This window comes from Megalops cyprinoides, chromosome 16 (assembly GCF_013368585.1).
Source record: "Megalops cyprinoides isolate fMegCyp1 chromosome 16, fMegCyp1.pri, whole genome shotgun sequence".
Taxonomy (NCBI): domain Eukaryota; kingdom Metazoa; phylum Chordata; class Actinopteri; order Elopiformes; family Megalopidae; genus Megalops; species Megalops cyprinoides.
Window position 1 is genome coordinate 28452006 of NC_050598.1, and position 17046 is coordinate 28469051.

General features: G+C 47.7%; 1 protein-coding gene across 2 annotated transcripts; it reads left to right on the plus strand.

The window, feature by feature from the left end:
* The first annotated feature begins 1133 nt into the window (after positions 1–1133).
* Positions 1134–16285, plus strand: LOC118791040 (CXXC-type zinc finger protein 5-like). 2 transcript variants are annotated; one of them, XM_036548258.1, is made up of 4 exons: positions 1134–1232; positions 1352–1412; positions 6010–6963; positions 15255–16285. In XM_036548258.1, exons 3-4 carry the CDS (start codon positions 6166–6168, stop codon positions 15297–15299), a joined length of 843 nt encoding a protein of 280 aa, XP_036404151.1. In that variant the 5' UTR covers positions 1134–1232; positions 1352–1412; positions 6010–6165; the 3' UTR covers positions 15300–16285. The 2 variants fall into 2 exon arrangements, with proteins under 2 accessions (XP_036404151.1, XP_036404152.1); XM_036548259.1 differs by lacking the exons at positions 1134–1232; positions 1352–1412 and adding an exon at positions 1479–1638.
* The last annotated feature ends 761 nt before the right edge of the window (positions 16286–17046 follow it).

A 17046-nucleotide genomic window follows, 5' to 3' on the forward strand; every position in this document is an offset into this window, starting at 1 on the left:
ACCTCTCACTTATATGCTTTCAATTGCACATTGCATTGGCTTAAACGTAATTCAGGTGTATGTTATTCTTATTATGAATTATGATTATTATTATTATTATTATTAGTAGTAGTAGTAGTGTCGTTAATAATTAGTGGAAGAAGAAGAAAAGGTAATAAAAAGGCTAATGATAATAATATGTTGTAATATTGCGTTGATAATATGTAATATTTTTAAATAAATAATTGTGGCTGTGATGAATGACAGCGCAGCCTTTGATCCATTCATATTTAATACAAACTGTCTTTTTGAATGTGCAGGAAAGCACTTACGAAAGGGAAAGAGGTCCTTTGCTGCGAATCCGTTAACTGTGTCATCTAGCCCATAGACATTTATCATAAGGATGGAGAATTGGCCCGTCGCCCGGAACTTCCCGAGTGTCTGTTCATAGAATCTCTGTTTCTTAGATATCTGTCATATTTATTACGTCATTAAAGTGCTTCGTGTGAGAGGCTGGGAGTAACATTTACAGATGTCATGTGATAGCTTAATGTTTGACAATAGAATAATACCGACAGTCAATTTACATTCACTCTCCTCTAGTTTATTACCGTCCGTATTATTATCCGGATATTACTCATAATACCACGCACATCAATAAACACAATCTGACATTTTGTCAGTAAATAAATTGACGCCTTGTAACGTGTTGGAATAAACAGTTCCTGTCTAGGCTATAAGCATCCAGCATAGACCATGTGAACCCATTTGTTATTTGGAAAGCCATGCTAAACTTCTTTGTAAGCATGAATGTGTTAAAGGAAAGTTTTGTCTTAAAGAGGTATGACGAAAAAAACTCAGTCTGCTTTCTTCTGAGAAAAAAAATCATATTGCGCGTAAACAGCGTACAGGGTGGAAGCAACAATACTCAGTAAATACGCCGTCGCAGAAACATCCTAATTTTCATCTTTAATAATGAACTGCTGGTCCTTAAAACGACATACATACGCGCAGAAGAGGTCAGCTATAAAAAGTGCAGACGAGGCGTCACGTTTCCACAAGGACGATGTTTTACGAGCGGTGGTGTTATTTTTTTCTCTCTGTCTCTGTGCGGCGCGGAGTCCAGTTCGGTTTTTATGTGAAGCTCCAAAAATCTATGAAATGTGTTTGCATGTTCTTCTCCGCGAGCAGGGATGTAGAGGTGGGATAGCAAGAATCGAAAGGTTGGAGCCCACACGCTCGCCTCCGAGAAAGTACGTTTTACAATAATTTATCATTCCGTTTCCCTCGCACTTATTTCTGGCGAGGGTTTAAATATTTCTGTTGGGTGAGAATTTGATTTTTTCCCTCTTTTTGACATCAATCTCCGCAGCAGGCACGGACACGGACCGCTTGGACAGTGGGTTCCCTCCCCTCCGCTCCGATCTGCTTTGGTAGGTGCGAATGAAAAGGGCCTGTGTTTGCAAATATGCAGATACATTGAAGGGGCGAATCATACTTTGTTGAAGTCTGTTGAAAGTTGGCATGTCATCTTCCTAACGATCAAGTTAGCCGGGAGAACGGGAGAATGTATTTTCTGTACCCCCCGAAACGTGCCAGCGCAGACCGATCGCTGGCACCGCAGACACCCGGTTTCAGATCAGTGAGTCTAGACAAAAGGTATTTTTGTTTTACTTAAATGTTAGTAAAATTTCGAACTGCTTCTTGAATGGGTATACCTGATGCATATATTACGGCAGACTGGGGTTAGCGAAGAGACGTGCAGTAGTTTCGCTCGCGGTAATCTCCCAATTTTTGGACATATTCTAAAATCAGTTATTGTGTCAGTGGACCTAGAATATTGTGACATTACATTCTCGTGAGAGGAGTGAGTGTTACCTAAGTGTGAACGTTTCGTTAACGATACTGCCGGAAACTTGACGGTCTTCTTAGCGTTGGAAAAATAATTCATCGCACTGATTATGCCGATGATTAGCCGTAATATTGATGATTTTAATAGCGTGCGATGAAATTGCTATTCCGACTTTCAGTTTAATCGTTAAGAACTTTCTGAACATGTAACATTGACGATAACTGGGAATTATAGCTACCTTTATCCGAATAAAGCATTGTAATAAATGCATGTTCGCGTAATCGATAATAAACCACGCATTTGAATGTGTTGTTTTTTATTAATGTACTTCAGTCTCTCTCACAACAACCTGTTTATTGGGTTATTATTGTGTGCGAATGAGTCGGTGCGTGCTGTGTATTGTTCGTGTGCGGGGATCAGCCCGTCTCGTGCGCGCGATGTCCCCCTGCCGGAGCGCTGCTGCGTGCGGGGATCCTGCGACCCCTCGGCTCTGCCGCAATCCGTGACCGGCCGCGCCGCTCCGCTCCTGGGGGGCTGCCTGTTTTTCTGATTGCAATTAGGCGTGCAGACTCGGAGCCCACGTCGCCTTTAAATGGAATCTGCGTTGTTGTTGTTTCAAACTTGTGGTGTTGGTGCGCACCAGACCACTCGCACCGCGATTCAGCATCTTTATTGCGATAATAAATGTAGTCGATATTAGTGTTTTATAGGAGCGAACGGAGTCCACGGAGCCCAGCGTGTTCGTCTGAGCGTGCGTGTGTGTGAACGCGCGTCTGGAAGGAAGCGCTACGTTAGGCTCCGCATTACCTGAACTAATAAATATCTGGCTCGCACACCTCCCACGAGATGGCCAGAAGCAACTTCAGGCTTGGCTTGTTATTCGTATTGGTTTCGGGTCCCTCCAGCCGCGAAGCGGTAATTGGATATTTTTTCACTCGAAAATAAAAAAGTACGGACGTTAATAAATAAGTGGTCATAGTTTCAAACATGCAAATAAAATGATAGATAATAAAAATATTGCAAAATATGGGAAATGTCTTTTTGAGTGAGTTATTCGTAGTTATTTTATAACTGGGTAGTTGTTTTACTTTGTGTTATGGGTCTCCAAAGATTGACATGTCACTGTCCTGTTCGTTATGACAGAAACTTACAATATCTGTTGGCAGTGTTCCCTCCTCAGGTGATTCTTTTTCCTGTGAGGTATTGGCGACAAGTATTTTTGAAAAAAATGTGGCTGTATATTATCAGTCCCGGCAAGGAGCAGGTGTTTGTTGCTGTTTGTCTGGGCCCTGCCTCATATATATATATATTTTGCTGGTTTGCTGATGGGCTGAAGGCTGCAGTGAAGACCTGTAGTCCTCAGAGCATGCGGTTCCCGGGGCTGCGCGGTGTCAGCTGGGCAGTCTGTTTTGGAGCGTTATTCTGCAGAAAAGCGCCAATTAACGCAGGGCGCCGTCCTCCTGGGAGAGAGCAGGAGCCACCATGTTCTCCCGTGCTCTTCCTGAGGCTGTCAAAGGAATACAATTTCCAATCACTAAATAACTACAACAACAACGACAATGACAGTTATGATAATATTGGTATAATAAGAATAAGAAGAAGAAGAGGAAGAAGAAAAAAATAACAATAGTGCTACTACATTAATAACAATAACAATGACAATAATAGGGGTAGTGGTGATGATGATGATGATGATGGTGATAATATATAGCTACTTGATCCTTTGTCTCAGAAGCAGACTCATTTATGAAATTCAGCGCCTTGAAGTCACTGGAAGCTAGTGTCCACAAGCAATGTCCTCCTGCTCACACTGTGGCCTCAGTGCATAGAAACAGCAGTTAATGAAAAGAGAAATGTTCTGATGTGGTGCTTGAGCTGCTGCTTGGCTGTCCTGCTAGCAGTTTACAACAGGGAGGAATCCGGGGTGGTGGGCTGCAGTCTGTCCTCCACTGCTTGTGAGGGAACCTTCTTGGAGGGTTTGCAGCACCCTTTAGGATGGGGTTTGGGTGAAATGAGGTTGTGAGTGGGTAAGGGTCCCCTCGTGAGACCGTGGTGTGTGCGAGTTCAGGCCCCCTGGTGAGATGAGGGCCTACAGAGGGTCAGATCCCACTGAGAGGTGCAGGTCTGCGTGGGTTTGACTCCCCCTGCAGACTGGCCCAGCAGTAGTTCTGCTGACAGGAAGGGGCGCGGTGCAGCCAAGTGCCCACGGTGCGAGAGACAGTGAGTGATGGGGGAGACGAGGGCAGAGAGAGAAAGAGAGAGAGAGAGAGAGAGAGAGAGAGAGAGAGACAGTATTTTAAGGACAGGCTGAATCACAGAGAGAGCTTTACAAACACACTGTGCACAGCTCGCAGATTTCAGCAGTGGCAGAGCATTCCTTCCACGCGTCGCAGAAATTCACACAACTCCGCTCTCCCCTGACAGTGTCATTTTTCCCCGCTGAAGAGCGTATCTGGAGTTAAATTTAAATCGGGGGGGGGAGAGAGAGAGAGAAAAATTCTCGTGCGTTTTGTACGGAAGTCCTCAGATTCCCTCCTGGTTTCGGTGGCCCGGCGGGCGCTTGCACTGACAGACACAGGGAGAGGGGCAGTGTGTGACAGCGGGGAGGGGGGGGGGGGGGGGTGGTGGTGGGGGGGGGGGGGGGGGGAGTGTTGACAGCGAGGGGGACAGGCGGGCCCTGTGGCTGGGCTCCTGGTCAGGCGCAGTGGAGGATGGAGAGCGGCTGGGCCTGACTCGCTGGCGCCGCGGGCCCCGAGCTGGCGGGAATGCGGGGGCCGCGATCCTGCCTTTGAAGCTTTACCTCCTACTAATTCTGGCCTTCCAATTTCCACACAGTCGCAGGGCTCCCTCCCTCCTCCCCTTTCTCTTTGTCTCCCTTATAAGGGCCGGCTTGGCTGTTTCCTCCGCTTTTTCTCTCCAGTGTAGCGTGCCCGTGCGTGTGTGTGTGTGTGTGTGTGTGTGTGTGTGTGTGTGTGTGCGCGCACGCGTGTGTGTGTCTGTGTGTGTGTGTCCATGTACGTGTGTGTGTGTGTGTGTGTGCGTGCACGTGTGTGTGTGTGTGTGTCTGTGAGTTTCGCTGTGTCATGATAGACAGGGCATAAAAATATTGATATTTTATTCTTGAGTCTGATATAGGATATAAGCAGCAGAGTTGTAGTGCGGAGATTATTGACCAGATGATGGTGGCGATAGTAGTTGGGGGCAGGGGGGCTGGGTTAAGCTGTGGTCCATATGTGTGTGTGTATGTGAGTGTGTGTGTGTGTTTGACTGTGTCTGATGTGGTTAGTTCTATTTCAGCTGCAGATTTGCTTTAAACCCTGTTTAGCAGCCTTAATGGAAGTTTAGCAGATCTGTGCGATCAATGGCAGTTCATGTGTGAGCGCGTTTTGAATCATGCCTTGCGACATTCTGCTTGTTATGGAATATTTACTGCTTTGCTGTGTGTCCACGATTCCTCGGGATATCTAAGGAAAATCCCGATGTCATGCTGGGTCAGCATTGATTTTTTTTTTTTAAAGAGGCATTTCAGTGATTTACACGAGTAGAGAACGCACCAAAGAAACTTTGCCATTGATCTAATTTAAGTCGGTTACTATGGCTACGGCAGCGCAGATGCGGCAGGTGACGCTGGCGGAACGAACTCGGTGGTGGGCGGAATCTTTCTCGCCCTTCCGCGGTGGCGCGGCGGGGATCAGAGGGTAAAAACGGGGTCAGGGGGTCGAGGTGGCCGAGCGTGTCGTGTGTATAAGTGCCAGAGTCACGCGGAGGTAATTGTCACAGTGCGCACTGCGGTCATTGGCGGGCTTGTGAATGGCACTGCATTTTAGCGGGCAGTCAGAGTAAGCGGTGTTTGGTATTTTCGTTTTTTTTTTGGTTGGTCTTGTATAACTGTTTTTATTTTTATAATATTAATTGGGATTTGGATAATTATTATTATTATGATCATCATTGTCATTACCTTTATCATACATATTATGACTATTACTGGCCAAATCTGAGACAACGACACATATTAGCTTCCCTGTCTTAAACTGAGAAGTTGACCGATAACCCTACCTCCTTTTCCCTTGGGGTAATCAATATGAGATCAGATGCTAGGTTTCCTCACGGAATGGGGATTGACCACTGAGAGATTTAAAAGCCTCCTCCTTCTCTTCCCCTCCCTCTCTCTGCGTCAGCTTTCAGTTCCCCAGCGGAAAGATGCGGACGAGGGCGGAGCTTTAGAGCGCCGGTCGAGGGCTGCGGGGGCTTCCATTGGCTGATTCTTCATAGGAGGAGGAGTCGCTCTCACCCGGCCCGTGAACGGACTTCCGCGCGCGTGTGCGCCCCGGATCATGTCTGGCGGGCGTCCGGAGGGAGGCCAAGCCGCGGAGGCCCTGGACGGGAGCGGCTGCGCGGACGACGGCCGCCCGCCCGCCACAGAGCGGCGCAACCGCAGCGGCATCATCAGCGAGCCGCTCAGCAAGAGCCTGAAGAAGTCGCGGGCGCTGCAGCAATACACCGCCAGCTGCTCCGCCACCGCCAACGGACCCTCGCAGAACGGCGTCGGGGCCGCGGAGAGCAAGGGCGACTCCGCCCCGACGCCGCACCGGCAGGCGGCAGCAGCGGCGGCGGCGGCAGCGGCGGCGGCAGCAGCAGCAGCAGCAGCGGCTCTCGCCCGGCAGGAGCGGGCCTCTGAGCCGGGCCCCGAGGGACAGAACGGGCTCCACTTCGCCCAGGCGGCCGAGCTGCTGAAGCGGGCGGGCATGCTGCTGCCGGGCGACCAGGGGGTGGCGGCGGGCGACCTGGAGGGCGTGTCGGCCGCCGACCCCGTCGGCAGCCCCGCGGACTTCCCCTACCTGGGGGGCTTCCCCTTCAACCCGGGCCTGTTCATCATGACGCCGGCCGGGGTGTTCCTGGCCGACAGCGCCCTGCACATGGCTGGCCTGGCGGAGTACCCCATGCAGAATGAGCTGGCCTCCGCCATCAGCTCCGGCAAGAAGAAGCGGAAACGTTGCGGCATGTGCCCGCCCTGCCGCCGGCGCATAAACTGCGAGCAGTGCAGCAGCTGCCGAAACCGCAAAACCGGACACCAGATCTGTAAATTCCGCAAGTGCGAGGAGCTTAAAAAGAAGCCGTCCGCGGCTCTCGAGGTAAGGATCAAGGGGATGGGGCACATTACATTACACTATTGGCATTTAGCAGATGCTCCTAACTAGAGTGACTTACACAGGTTACAGTTTTTTTTCCCCAATGTTATCCATTTATACAGCTGTATATTTACTGAGGCAATTGTGGGTTAAGTACCTTACCCAAGGGTACAACAGCAGTGCCTCAGCAGGGAATTGAACTGGCAACCTTTCGGTCACAAGTCCTGCTCCTTAACCACTATGCTACACTGCTACCCATGGGGCAGGGGGCGGGGGCATGGGGGAGGGAGGGGGGTATGGGGGGCAGGGGACAGGCATGACCGCTGCTGACGAGGGAAGCTGCCGAGTCAGGAGGGACCGAGGGCGTGCCGATAGATCCTGTCCCCGATACCTGATTTGGGGTCAGTGTCTAAATTTAACTTGAAAGGGGTTGCTGGGCCAGAAAGCACATGGAACAGCTGAGGAGGTGAGGGATTGGGTCAGGAGGGAGGGAGGGCGGAGGGAAGGGCTGAGATTGGAAGGACAGGGGTAAGGGGTGGGATTAGGCAGGCCTCTGCTGGGAAGGCAGGAAGGGGCTGGGGGGGGGGTGGGCTCAGAGATGGAGGAGCAGTAGGTGGCAGGCGAGAGGATCTTTTGGGCAGACATACTAACCCTACAGGATTGTCTTAAATCTCTTCTCCAGTTAGTGCACCTCACTTTGTTTTCAACCCCTCAGTTAAAGTGACCAGTGGAGGCCATCTTTGTCCATTGAAGTCTTTTTGTAAACACACAAGCTGTGTTGAGGTCTCTGCTGGTGTACTCTGTACGGGAGACTGTTGGGCTTTGGACAGTATCTGTGGGAAGGCTGTGAATCGCTCAGCGAGTGTGTGTGTGCGCGTGTGCGTGCGTGTGTGTGTGTGTGCGTGTGTGTGTGCACGTTTGTGTGTGTGTGTACGTGTGTGTGTGCACGTTTGTGTGTGTGTGTGTGCACGTTTGTGTGTCTCTGTGTGTTCATGCACTTGCATGTGTGTTTTCCACATGTGTGTATTTTTGGATGTATGTGTGCATGTTTGTCTGGGGTATGTGTATGAGTGTGTGCGTGTGTGTGTCTGTATGTATATTTGCAGCTGTGTATGTGTGTGTGTCTGTGTGTGTGTATGATTGTGTGTTTACCTATGTGTGCATAAGGGCTGTGTATGCATGTTTGTGTGTTGGTGTCTATGGATGAGTGTATATTTGTATGTAAATTTGGGATTTACAGTGTGTGTTTCTGTGTGTGTGTGTGTGTGTGTGTGTGTATGCCTGTGTGTGTGTGTGTTCGTGTGCTTGTGTGTGTGTGTTTGTGTGTGTGTGTATGCCTGTGTGTGTGTGTGTGTGTGTGTGTGTATGTATGTGTGTGTGTGTGTGTATGCCTGTGTGTGTGTGTATCCCTGTGTGTGTATAAGTTTGTATGTGTGCGTGTGTGTGTGTTTATGCCTCTGCATGTGTGTGTGTATCCCTGTATGTGTATGTTCGTGTGTGTATGTGTGTATGTGTGTGTGTGTGTGTGTATGTATGTTTATGCCTGTGTGTGTGTGTATCCCTGTGTGTGAATGTTGGTGTGTGTGTATAAGTTTGTATGTGTGTGTGTGTGTGTATCCCTGTGTGTGTATGTTCGTGTGTGTGTGTGTGTGTGTGTGTGTGTGAGGGCTGTGGCAGGCTCGGCCTGTCCATCTGGCCGTGGGGCTGTCATCTGGAGCGCCAGGTGTCAGCGTGGCACAGACGCTCTCCTGCCGCTCTCCCTGGCTCCCCGGCTCGTCTGGGTGGTGAGATTCTCTCTCTCTCTCTCTATCTCTCTCTCTCTCCCTCTCTCTCTCTTTCTCAACGCTCTGCCGCAGAGTGGCTCCTCCTCATCTTCCTCAGTGTCCTCACACTCACTCTCACTCCCTGCCAGTTTCCCTCTGAAGCCCAACCAGATCTCAAAACAAAGTCAGAACGAGGAAATAATCAATGGTAAAAGTGCGCTAAGCACCCCCACCCCCCCCCCCCCCCCCCCCCCCCCCAGGGCAGAGGACAGCGGAGGGCCAGGCCCAGCGTTGCTTTTCACAAGGCCGAACTGTAGCCTTGGCCCAGATCCTCTGGAGCTGGGGGTGAACCTGCTCTGGAGGAGAGCTCATGATATTCTGAAGCCTACCGAATGATTGATAGTGAGGGAGTGAAGTATTTCAGCACGGGAATGAGATCTAGGTTCTGATGCAGTACTGGGTTAAGGGTGGAGTGTTGGGGTATGGAGGGGTGCAGTATTGTTGAGAATAAAATGAGTATTTTGGTGAGGGAAGGTGGATGCAGGGGCCACTAAGGAGTGAGGCGGAGCTGGGAGTGTTGGTCTCAAGGACATATGCCATCTAGGGATGGAGTCTTGAGGTAGAGATAGAAATATATGGAATGCAGCGTGAGGTTCTAGTTTGCTGTAATGGATTATTGTTGGATTAGGAGGAGTATTCGGGGCAGGTTCAGTACTGGGGTGCAGGTTACATGGAGGAGTGTTTGGTGGGTGTGGAGTGTTTGTGTTGCTTAGAGACCAGTGTGATGTAAAGCATGTGTTGGGCTAGGACGAGTGTTTGGTGAAGGTGGCCTGTTGGGGTATTGTATGTGTAAGACAAAGGTGGTATATTTCCCCTGCTCTCTGGACTGAAAATCCATGATCAGCAGAAAGCCTGTGAAGGGTCTGGTGATGTTTTCACACAGACTGCAGTGTCTTTGTAGAGGTGCTGGTGTTGTGTGGTGTATAAAAAGTATAAGTATAAAAGTGTAAGAACAAAGAGGCAGCTCACCTGTGTCAGGTCATGCCTGGATAGGAGAGGTCCTGTGGAAGGGGAGGGTGTGTGTGTGTGTTTGTGTGTGTGTGTTGAGTGTGACTTCGAATTTGTGTGTGAAAGAGTGTGTATTTGTGTGGATGTGAATGCTTGCCTGAGAGTGTTTGGGGTGTATGTGTGTGTGCTTTTGTTTTAGTGAATGTGTGTGCTTTTGTTTATTGTGTGTGTGTGTGTGTGTGTCTGAGTGAGTGTACCTGTGTGTATGTTTGTATGTGTTTGAATAAGCATCTGTGCATGTATGTGTGTTTGACTGTACATGAGAGTATGTGTATGTGTGTGTTTGACTGTGCATGTGTATTTGAATGCGTGTGTAGTGTAGTGTGTGTGTGTGTGAGAGTGTGTGTGTGTGTGTGTGAGAGAGTGTGTGTATGTGTGTTTGAGTGTGTGTGAGAGTGTGTGTATGTATGTGTTTGACTGTGTGTGAGAGTGTGTGTGTGTTTGACTGTGCGTGAGAGCGTGTGTATATGTGTTTGAGTGTGCGTGAGAGTTTATGTGTGTGAGAGTGTGTGTATGTGTGTTTGAATGTGTGTGAATGTGTATGTGTGTTTGACTGTGTGAGTGTGTGTATGTGTGTTTGAGTGTGCATATGTGTGTATGTCTGTGTTTGAGTTTGCGTGAGAGTGTGTGTATGTGTGTTTAAGTGTGTGTGAGAGTGAGAGTGTGTGTATATGTGTGTTTGAGTGTGCGTGTGTGTATGTGTGTGTTTGAGTGTGCGTGAGAGTGTGTGTATGGTTGTTTGAGTGTGCGTGAGAGTGTGTGTGTGTTTGACTGCGCGTGTGTGTGTGCATGTGCGTGTGGAATGTGTGAGCTCTGGTTGCTATGCGGCTCTGCTGGGGATTCCACAGGAAGGGCCGTGAGCTCCAGGGATGTGGGGTGTGGGGTGTGTGGGGGGGAGGCGGCGTAGCGGGGCTTCAAGGGGTGGTATTGACAGGGCCTTCAGGCTGTTTTCCATTGAAAGCTCATGGCAGCTGTGAGATGGCCGTAAAAAAAGAGCGAGGGGGAGGTAGCGTGTGCAGGCCCTCGCCACCTCATACCTCGCTGGCCGGAGACGTCTGGCTTTATTTTAGGAAAGAGACGTTGGCTGAACGGAAACGAAAAAAAGGGCGAGCGCGTGTGAGAGAGCAGGAAGTAGAAGCGACGCACTGCAACTCTGACTACCGCTCTCTCTCTCTCTCTCTCTCTCTCTCTCTCGCACGAACCCGGCGGCCATTAAAAAGCCCCCTCAGAGATAGCGTCGAGAGCCAAGCCATTCTGCCCCATCGCAAACACACCTCACAGGGGCCAGAATGAGACGCGCTTGCCTGTTGCTAACTGTGTGTTCGTGTTGGAACAGACTGTGTGAGAGAGAGAGGAGGAGGAGGAGAGAGAGAGAGAGAGAGAGAGAGAGAGAGAGGGGAAAAGTGGAAAATCCCCAAGGTTGTGTTATGCCTGCTGAGTGTATGTGTGTGAGAGAGAATGCTGTGTGTGTGTGTGTGTGTATTAGAATGCTGTGTGTTAATGTGTGTGTTTTTGTGCGAATGTTGAAGTGTGCCTGTGTGTGTATTGTGAGTGTGGGAATGTTGACGTTTACCTGTGTATGTATATGTGTGTGGTTGTGTGTGCTTGCATGTGTGTTGTAAGCATGGGAATGTGGAAGTGTGTTTATGTGTGTGCATGTGTCTGTGTGTGTGTGTTGTCAGTGTGGGAATGTCAGTGAGTGTTCTGCATGATCAGAGAGCAGGGGCAGATATGCTCTGTCAGCTCTGTCTGATACAGCCCTGTGAGGCTGGTGGCCTGTGCTGGCCTGTTAGCGGGGCAACAGTTTTGGAGTCACAGAACACACACACACACTCACACAGCTCGGTTGAGCTTTGTGCGTGTGTACGTTTCAGTGGCCCATATCTCTCTTTCACGGAGGTAGGGGTGTAAGGGTTGGGGGGGGGGTGAGGGAGAGGGGAGGTCAGGCGAGGTGAAGTCGTCCCGTGTCAGTGTTGTCTTGAGGAGAGGGGAACCGGAGCTCTCTCCCTGAAGCCTGGAGCTGTTCCCAGGAAATGCCTCACGCTCCCACCCCCAAATCCCCTCAGCCCCTGCCCGGGTTCCCGCCTGCCAGTGTGGGGAGAAAGCACGATTAGGAGTCCTTTCTTCTGAGAAGGCTGTTCACAGCTTCGCAGACGTGACGCACAGAGGAAGATGATCCGTGGTGAAATGGTGTGATTCTCGCTCCACGGAAGTGACAGAGAGAGGGGGGGGGAAGAGAGAGAGAGAAAGAGAGGGAGCGAGGGACAGAGAGACAGAGAGAGAGAGGGAGAGAGAGGGAGCGTGACAGTGAGGGAGAGAGAGAGATGGAGCGAGGGAGAGAGAGAGAGAGAGAAAGAGAGGGAGTGAGGGACAGAGAGAGAGAGACGGTGAGAGAGAGAGAGAGAGGGAGTGGGGGAGAGAGAGAGGGAGAGAGAGATGGAGAGAGAGAGAGAGAGAGAGAGATGGAGAGAGGGAGCGAGGGGGAGAGAGAGGGAGATGGAGAGAAAGAGGGAGAGGGTACCTCATTAATGCTCAAAGCAGTTCAGTCTGCAGGGGAAGGTATGGATTCAGAGGTTGTCCACCTTGGTTTCATTGGTCCCCTCTCTCCCTCCTTCATCTCTGTCCCTGTCTCTTTCTGTATCTCTGTCTTTCTCTCATTTTTCAGTCTCTGTCTCATCCCTCTCTCTCAAATCCACTTGTAAATGCTGTGGTTTATAGGGCAATAACAAATCAGAATTAATTAAGCTGTATAAAATAGTATACCTTACTTAAAAAATAAATATATATTGACTGAAAGTCGAAAGAGATTTAATGTAAGTTGATATGTTCTTGAATATATCATTGACAAAAAGTATATTGAAGGAAAGTTTGAATATATGTATCATGTGCCTTATTTATATATTTATATATGTATCAATGATGAATGTATACATATGTATACAAGGAGCTACATTTTCAAATTTATATGTCTATCTATATACTTTAATTTATAGATGGGTAGCTGAGGTCAGGTAAGGAGGTCACAGGTCACAGGTCACAGGTCAGAAGTTGCATGCAGGAGTGGGTCTATGAGCCTGCACACATCCTTCCTGTTTCTGATCATTTAGCACCTGGACTGTGACACATTCCATTTTGTGTTAAACCAAAATATAAGATTGTTTTTTTTTTTCAGATTACCAGTAACACTTACATACTGTGTTACCTGCCAGATAATGTCATACATATAGCCCATAGCTGTGCTGCAGTTGGGAGTAGTTACATAGTAATTACATAGCACTGATCTAAAATATAGAAAATTATGGGATGGCATGACCTGGGACTTGTATTTCTGTTCCATTAATAGTGATTCTTTTTTACCCTTCTCCTTTTTTTAACTCCTTCTTCAAAAACTAAAGCAGAGGGCCTGATTGTTATGGTATTCAGGTGACATGCTAGCATGTGGTCTCTGCACACACAAAAATGCACTTTCCCTTCTTAGAGTGAACCATGCTGCTCTCAGCACAAAAAGGCGGACATCACTGAAACACAGACCAAGGTGTGATGATGATGTCACTGCTTACTGGCCAATCAGCAAGCAGCCACAGAACCTCTAATGAAATGACACTCACAGCTCCAGTTTAACAGCCCCATGAAGTTAATATTTTACCTGGATCAATACCTCAGTTATTTCACATGCTTTAAACAGTAATTTAAATCTCCACAGCCATTGTTGCATAGGATGTATCTGTAGCATAGAAGCAAACTTACACTGTTGGAGAAGAATGCCAGATTATTTTCAAGAATTAAAATACTCAAAATACTCATACCCCATTATGCATAATTATATCATTAAAGTAAGGCTGCATTGCAATCAGTGACCTCCCTCACGCTCACACGAGTGTAATATAACGCGATAGTGAAAGTGTGGTAGTAATCTTGTTAGCACCTGTAGATACACGCTCTGTAGATTCATGCTTCATAGATGCATGCTCTGTAGATACATGCTCTGAAAGCATTTTTTCCTGCCTCAGCTGGCTTTTCCATGCGTCTGTGGTTCCCACACTGTGCTGGATTCACAGTGATGTTCTTACCAGAGTGTAACTTGTATATGTGTATATGTATGTGTGGGTGTTTGTATGTCTAAATATATGTTTGTATCTGTATATATGTACATACCTATGCGTACATTTAGATATGTGTCTGTATGTATGTGTGTATGTGCATGGTGTGTATGAGTATGTGTATTTGTTTGAGAGGGTTGTGCTAAGTTGTTCTGTGCGAAGCTGGTGAATGAGTGAGACCTGGGGCTGCTGTAAACTGATCTGAGATCAGCGTGCAGCTGCCGGACAGAGCTGTGACCTTCCGTGCACAGGGAACACGCAGCCCTCCGCACGGACACGGCCTGACACGCCCGCGTCACACCGGGGGGGTGTTTGTGCCGCCTCTGCGTCAGACGGGACCCGGGCGAAACGGAGGAGGACGATAAGAGAGAGAGAGAGAGAGAGGGAGAGAGAGAGAGAGAGAGCAGAGAGAGAGAGAGAGAGCAGAGAGAGAGAGAGAGAGAGAGAGAGAGAAAGTGCACTTGCGCTGAGGAGGAGAGAGGCTTGTTTGCTTGGAGGTGTTCTAGCTGGGTAAATAATGAATGCGGTGTATCAGATTTCACTCTCGGAGTCAGTGCTATGGCTCAGGGCAAGTGGAGAGACGGGGTGGGTGGGGAGGGAGGGGGGAGGGGAGGGGTGTAAGAGAAGGAGGGGGGCGAGGTCTGTGGGACAGCCTGGCGTGACACTTCGGCAACGCGGTTACGCTCTTGGGGGGGGGGGGGGGGTGGGGGAGGAGGAGAGAAACAAGGGAGAAATGGGCAGGCAGAGAGAGGGGGGAGAAGGAGAGAGAAAGAGAAGAGGATGGCCGTACTGACTGCTGTGTTTTCAGAGGGGACAGATGTACGCGATTGGTTTCTTTTTACAGCGGTTTTGTTTTTCCAACAGTTGCTGCTGTTTGTATTTGATGACCGAAGTCTTACTATTACTGTTAATATTGGTCATTACACAGAACCTCCTGGTATTGATATTGGCTCTCATGACAGTAACACATGCCCTCTCAGCACTGACACACACCTGTTCCTACACTACCAAACACTACTTCAACACTGACACTAACACCAGCACTCACAATACTAACACTCACTCCCCTAGTGCCGACAGGGACACTCACACCAGTCCTTATAAAACTAACGCTCACTGCTCCAGTACTGACAGTGACACTGACACCAGTCCTGACAATACTAACACTCACTCACCTAATACTGACGATGACACTCACACCAGCCTACACAATACTAACACTCACACCCCTAGTACTGACAGTGACACTCACCTTAATCCTGACCCAAGCACTAACCCAGATGCTGACCCAACACACTGTTCCAGACCTGAGCGCTAACGTTGATTCGAGTGACTCTGACACCAGCCCTCTCCTCTCTCCCAGAAGGTGATGTTGCCGGCAGGAGCCGCCTTCCGATGGTTCCAGTAGGACTCCGCCCCCGTTCCCCCCCTCCCAAAGTTCTGTCATCAAAGTGCAATGCCCCCGCTGGCTTGGATTATCTCTGGCACGGATTTTCCAGCTGTAACAAAACAAAACAAAACAAAACAAAAAAATATACATGGCAAATAATAATGGATGCACCTACTTTTTTCCTGAACCAAAAATAAACATTGCGAAGTCTATGGCAACTCTCATTCCTTTTTTCTATGTTCCATTTTGGTACCTTTCGTCCTTTTTTCAAAGGCCTTTGGTCACTTTCACACGGAACTGTTCAATTGCCAAACAGCAAAGTCAGACTGAGAGTGGACAATCAACAGATCTCTGTGTTTGGTGTTTATGTTGTTCATGTGTGGAAAGATAAAGTACTTGTGTAGAGAATGTAAATTTTACGGCTATATTTTAAAATCTAGTGACTAATGACAAGCACTATTGTAATTTAGCACCATTGTTCTTACTTACCACCTCCTGTATTTTGATTGGTTCATTTTTTTATTTTTGTTTTATTTTTTGGTTGTTTTTTTGTTTTGTCATAAATCTATAGTTTTGCAATTGCTCAATGTTTGTTATTAAAATATGAAAAAAAGAAAAAAAAACAACTTTTAAGATGTAGCATCCCATTTTCTGAATGAAAGCTTTTTTTTTTTGTTGTTGTTGTTGGAGGGCACTACAGTGCCTCGCCCCTTCCTCACGTCCCCTTTGAATGACATCATTCACCAGAGCCAGAGCTGGAAGCTCCTAACAAATTGTTTCCTTCTCAGCTGTTTTTTTTCTGCATTTTTATGTTTGAAACGGGCAGCCCAGTGCTCCTGATTCCCTGGAGTGAGCTTTGGTTCAGGTGGGGGTCGGTTTAGGCCCAGAGGACAAGGTACCGGTCCAATCCAAGCTATAGCACTGACAGAAATTCATTTTTCATGATGCTACCAGATCTACATCTTTAAAAAAAAAAACCACAGTGATGTTTGTATTCATTTAGAATTTTGGGCTGGTTTTGTGAATAAAAATGAATGCATGTATTTGTGTCAAAATCTACAGTTCTGAAGTCTGCTTTTATGCATGGTGTATTTTTTTAATCAGTATTTCATGCTGTTTAAAAACAACAAACAATCAAAAGGGAAAAAAATGAAATATGAAAATTTTCTGATTTGTTCCTTTTTCATAATGTATGGCTTCACTTCACATGGGCTAGCTGAAAGAATTGGCACAAAAGCACAAAAAAGTATTGGAATATGTATTCTATTTCTTTTGGGTGCTGACAATAATTTTATATTTCAGTGATATTAAAAGAAATGTGAAAATGGGTAGGTCGTTTAAAATATACAACATGAGAGTGATTGCAAATTCATTTCTAAAAAATAAAGTTGCAAAAAAATAACCCTCAAAGGCACCAGTTTTTGCAACTGTTTGCAATGTAGAAAGTTGGAAGCGGGAAATGCAGGTGTTCGAGAACAGAATGTTATAATGCTAAAACTTCAGGGTGGGGATTCGTTCTCTGCTCCCTGCTCCTTTTAAGTACGTTGTATGTACCTTTTCTGAACACAGGTCTGCAGTCACCTGTCTGGGAGTGGAGTCTGCTGCCATTGCATATGTCTGTCTTCTGCTGAAATGAGGAAACATAAATAATTTTATACCCGGATCTCACTCTGCATTTCATAGGCTCTGATGCTTGTGTAATTACAGTGTAGATACATACTTAATACTGTGTAACTGCTATGTAAGTACATATTGGCAACCGGTT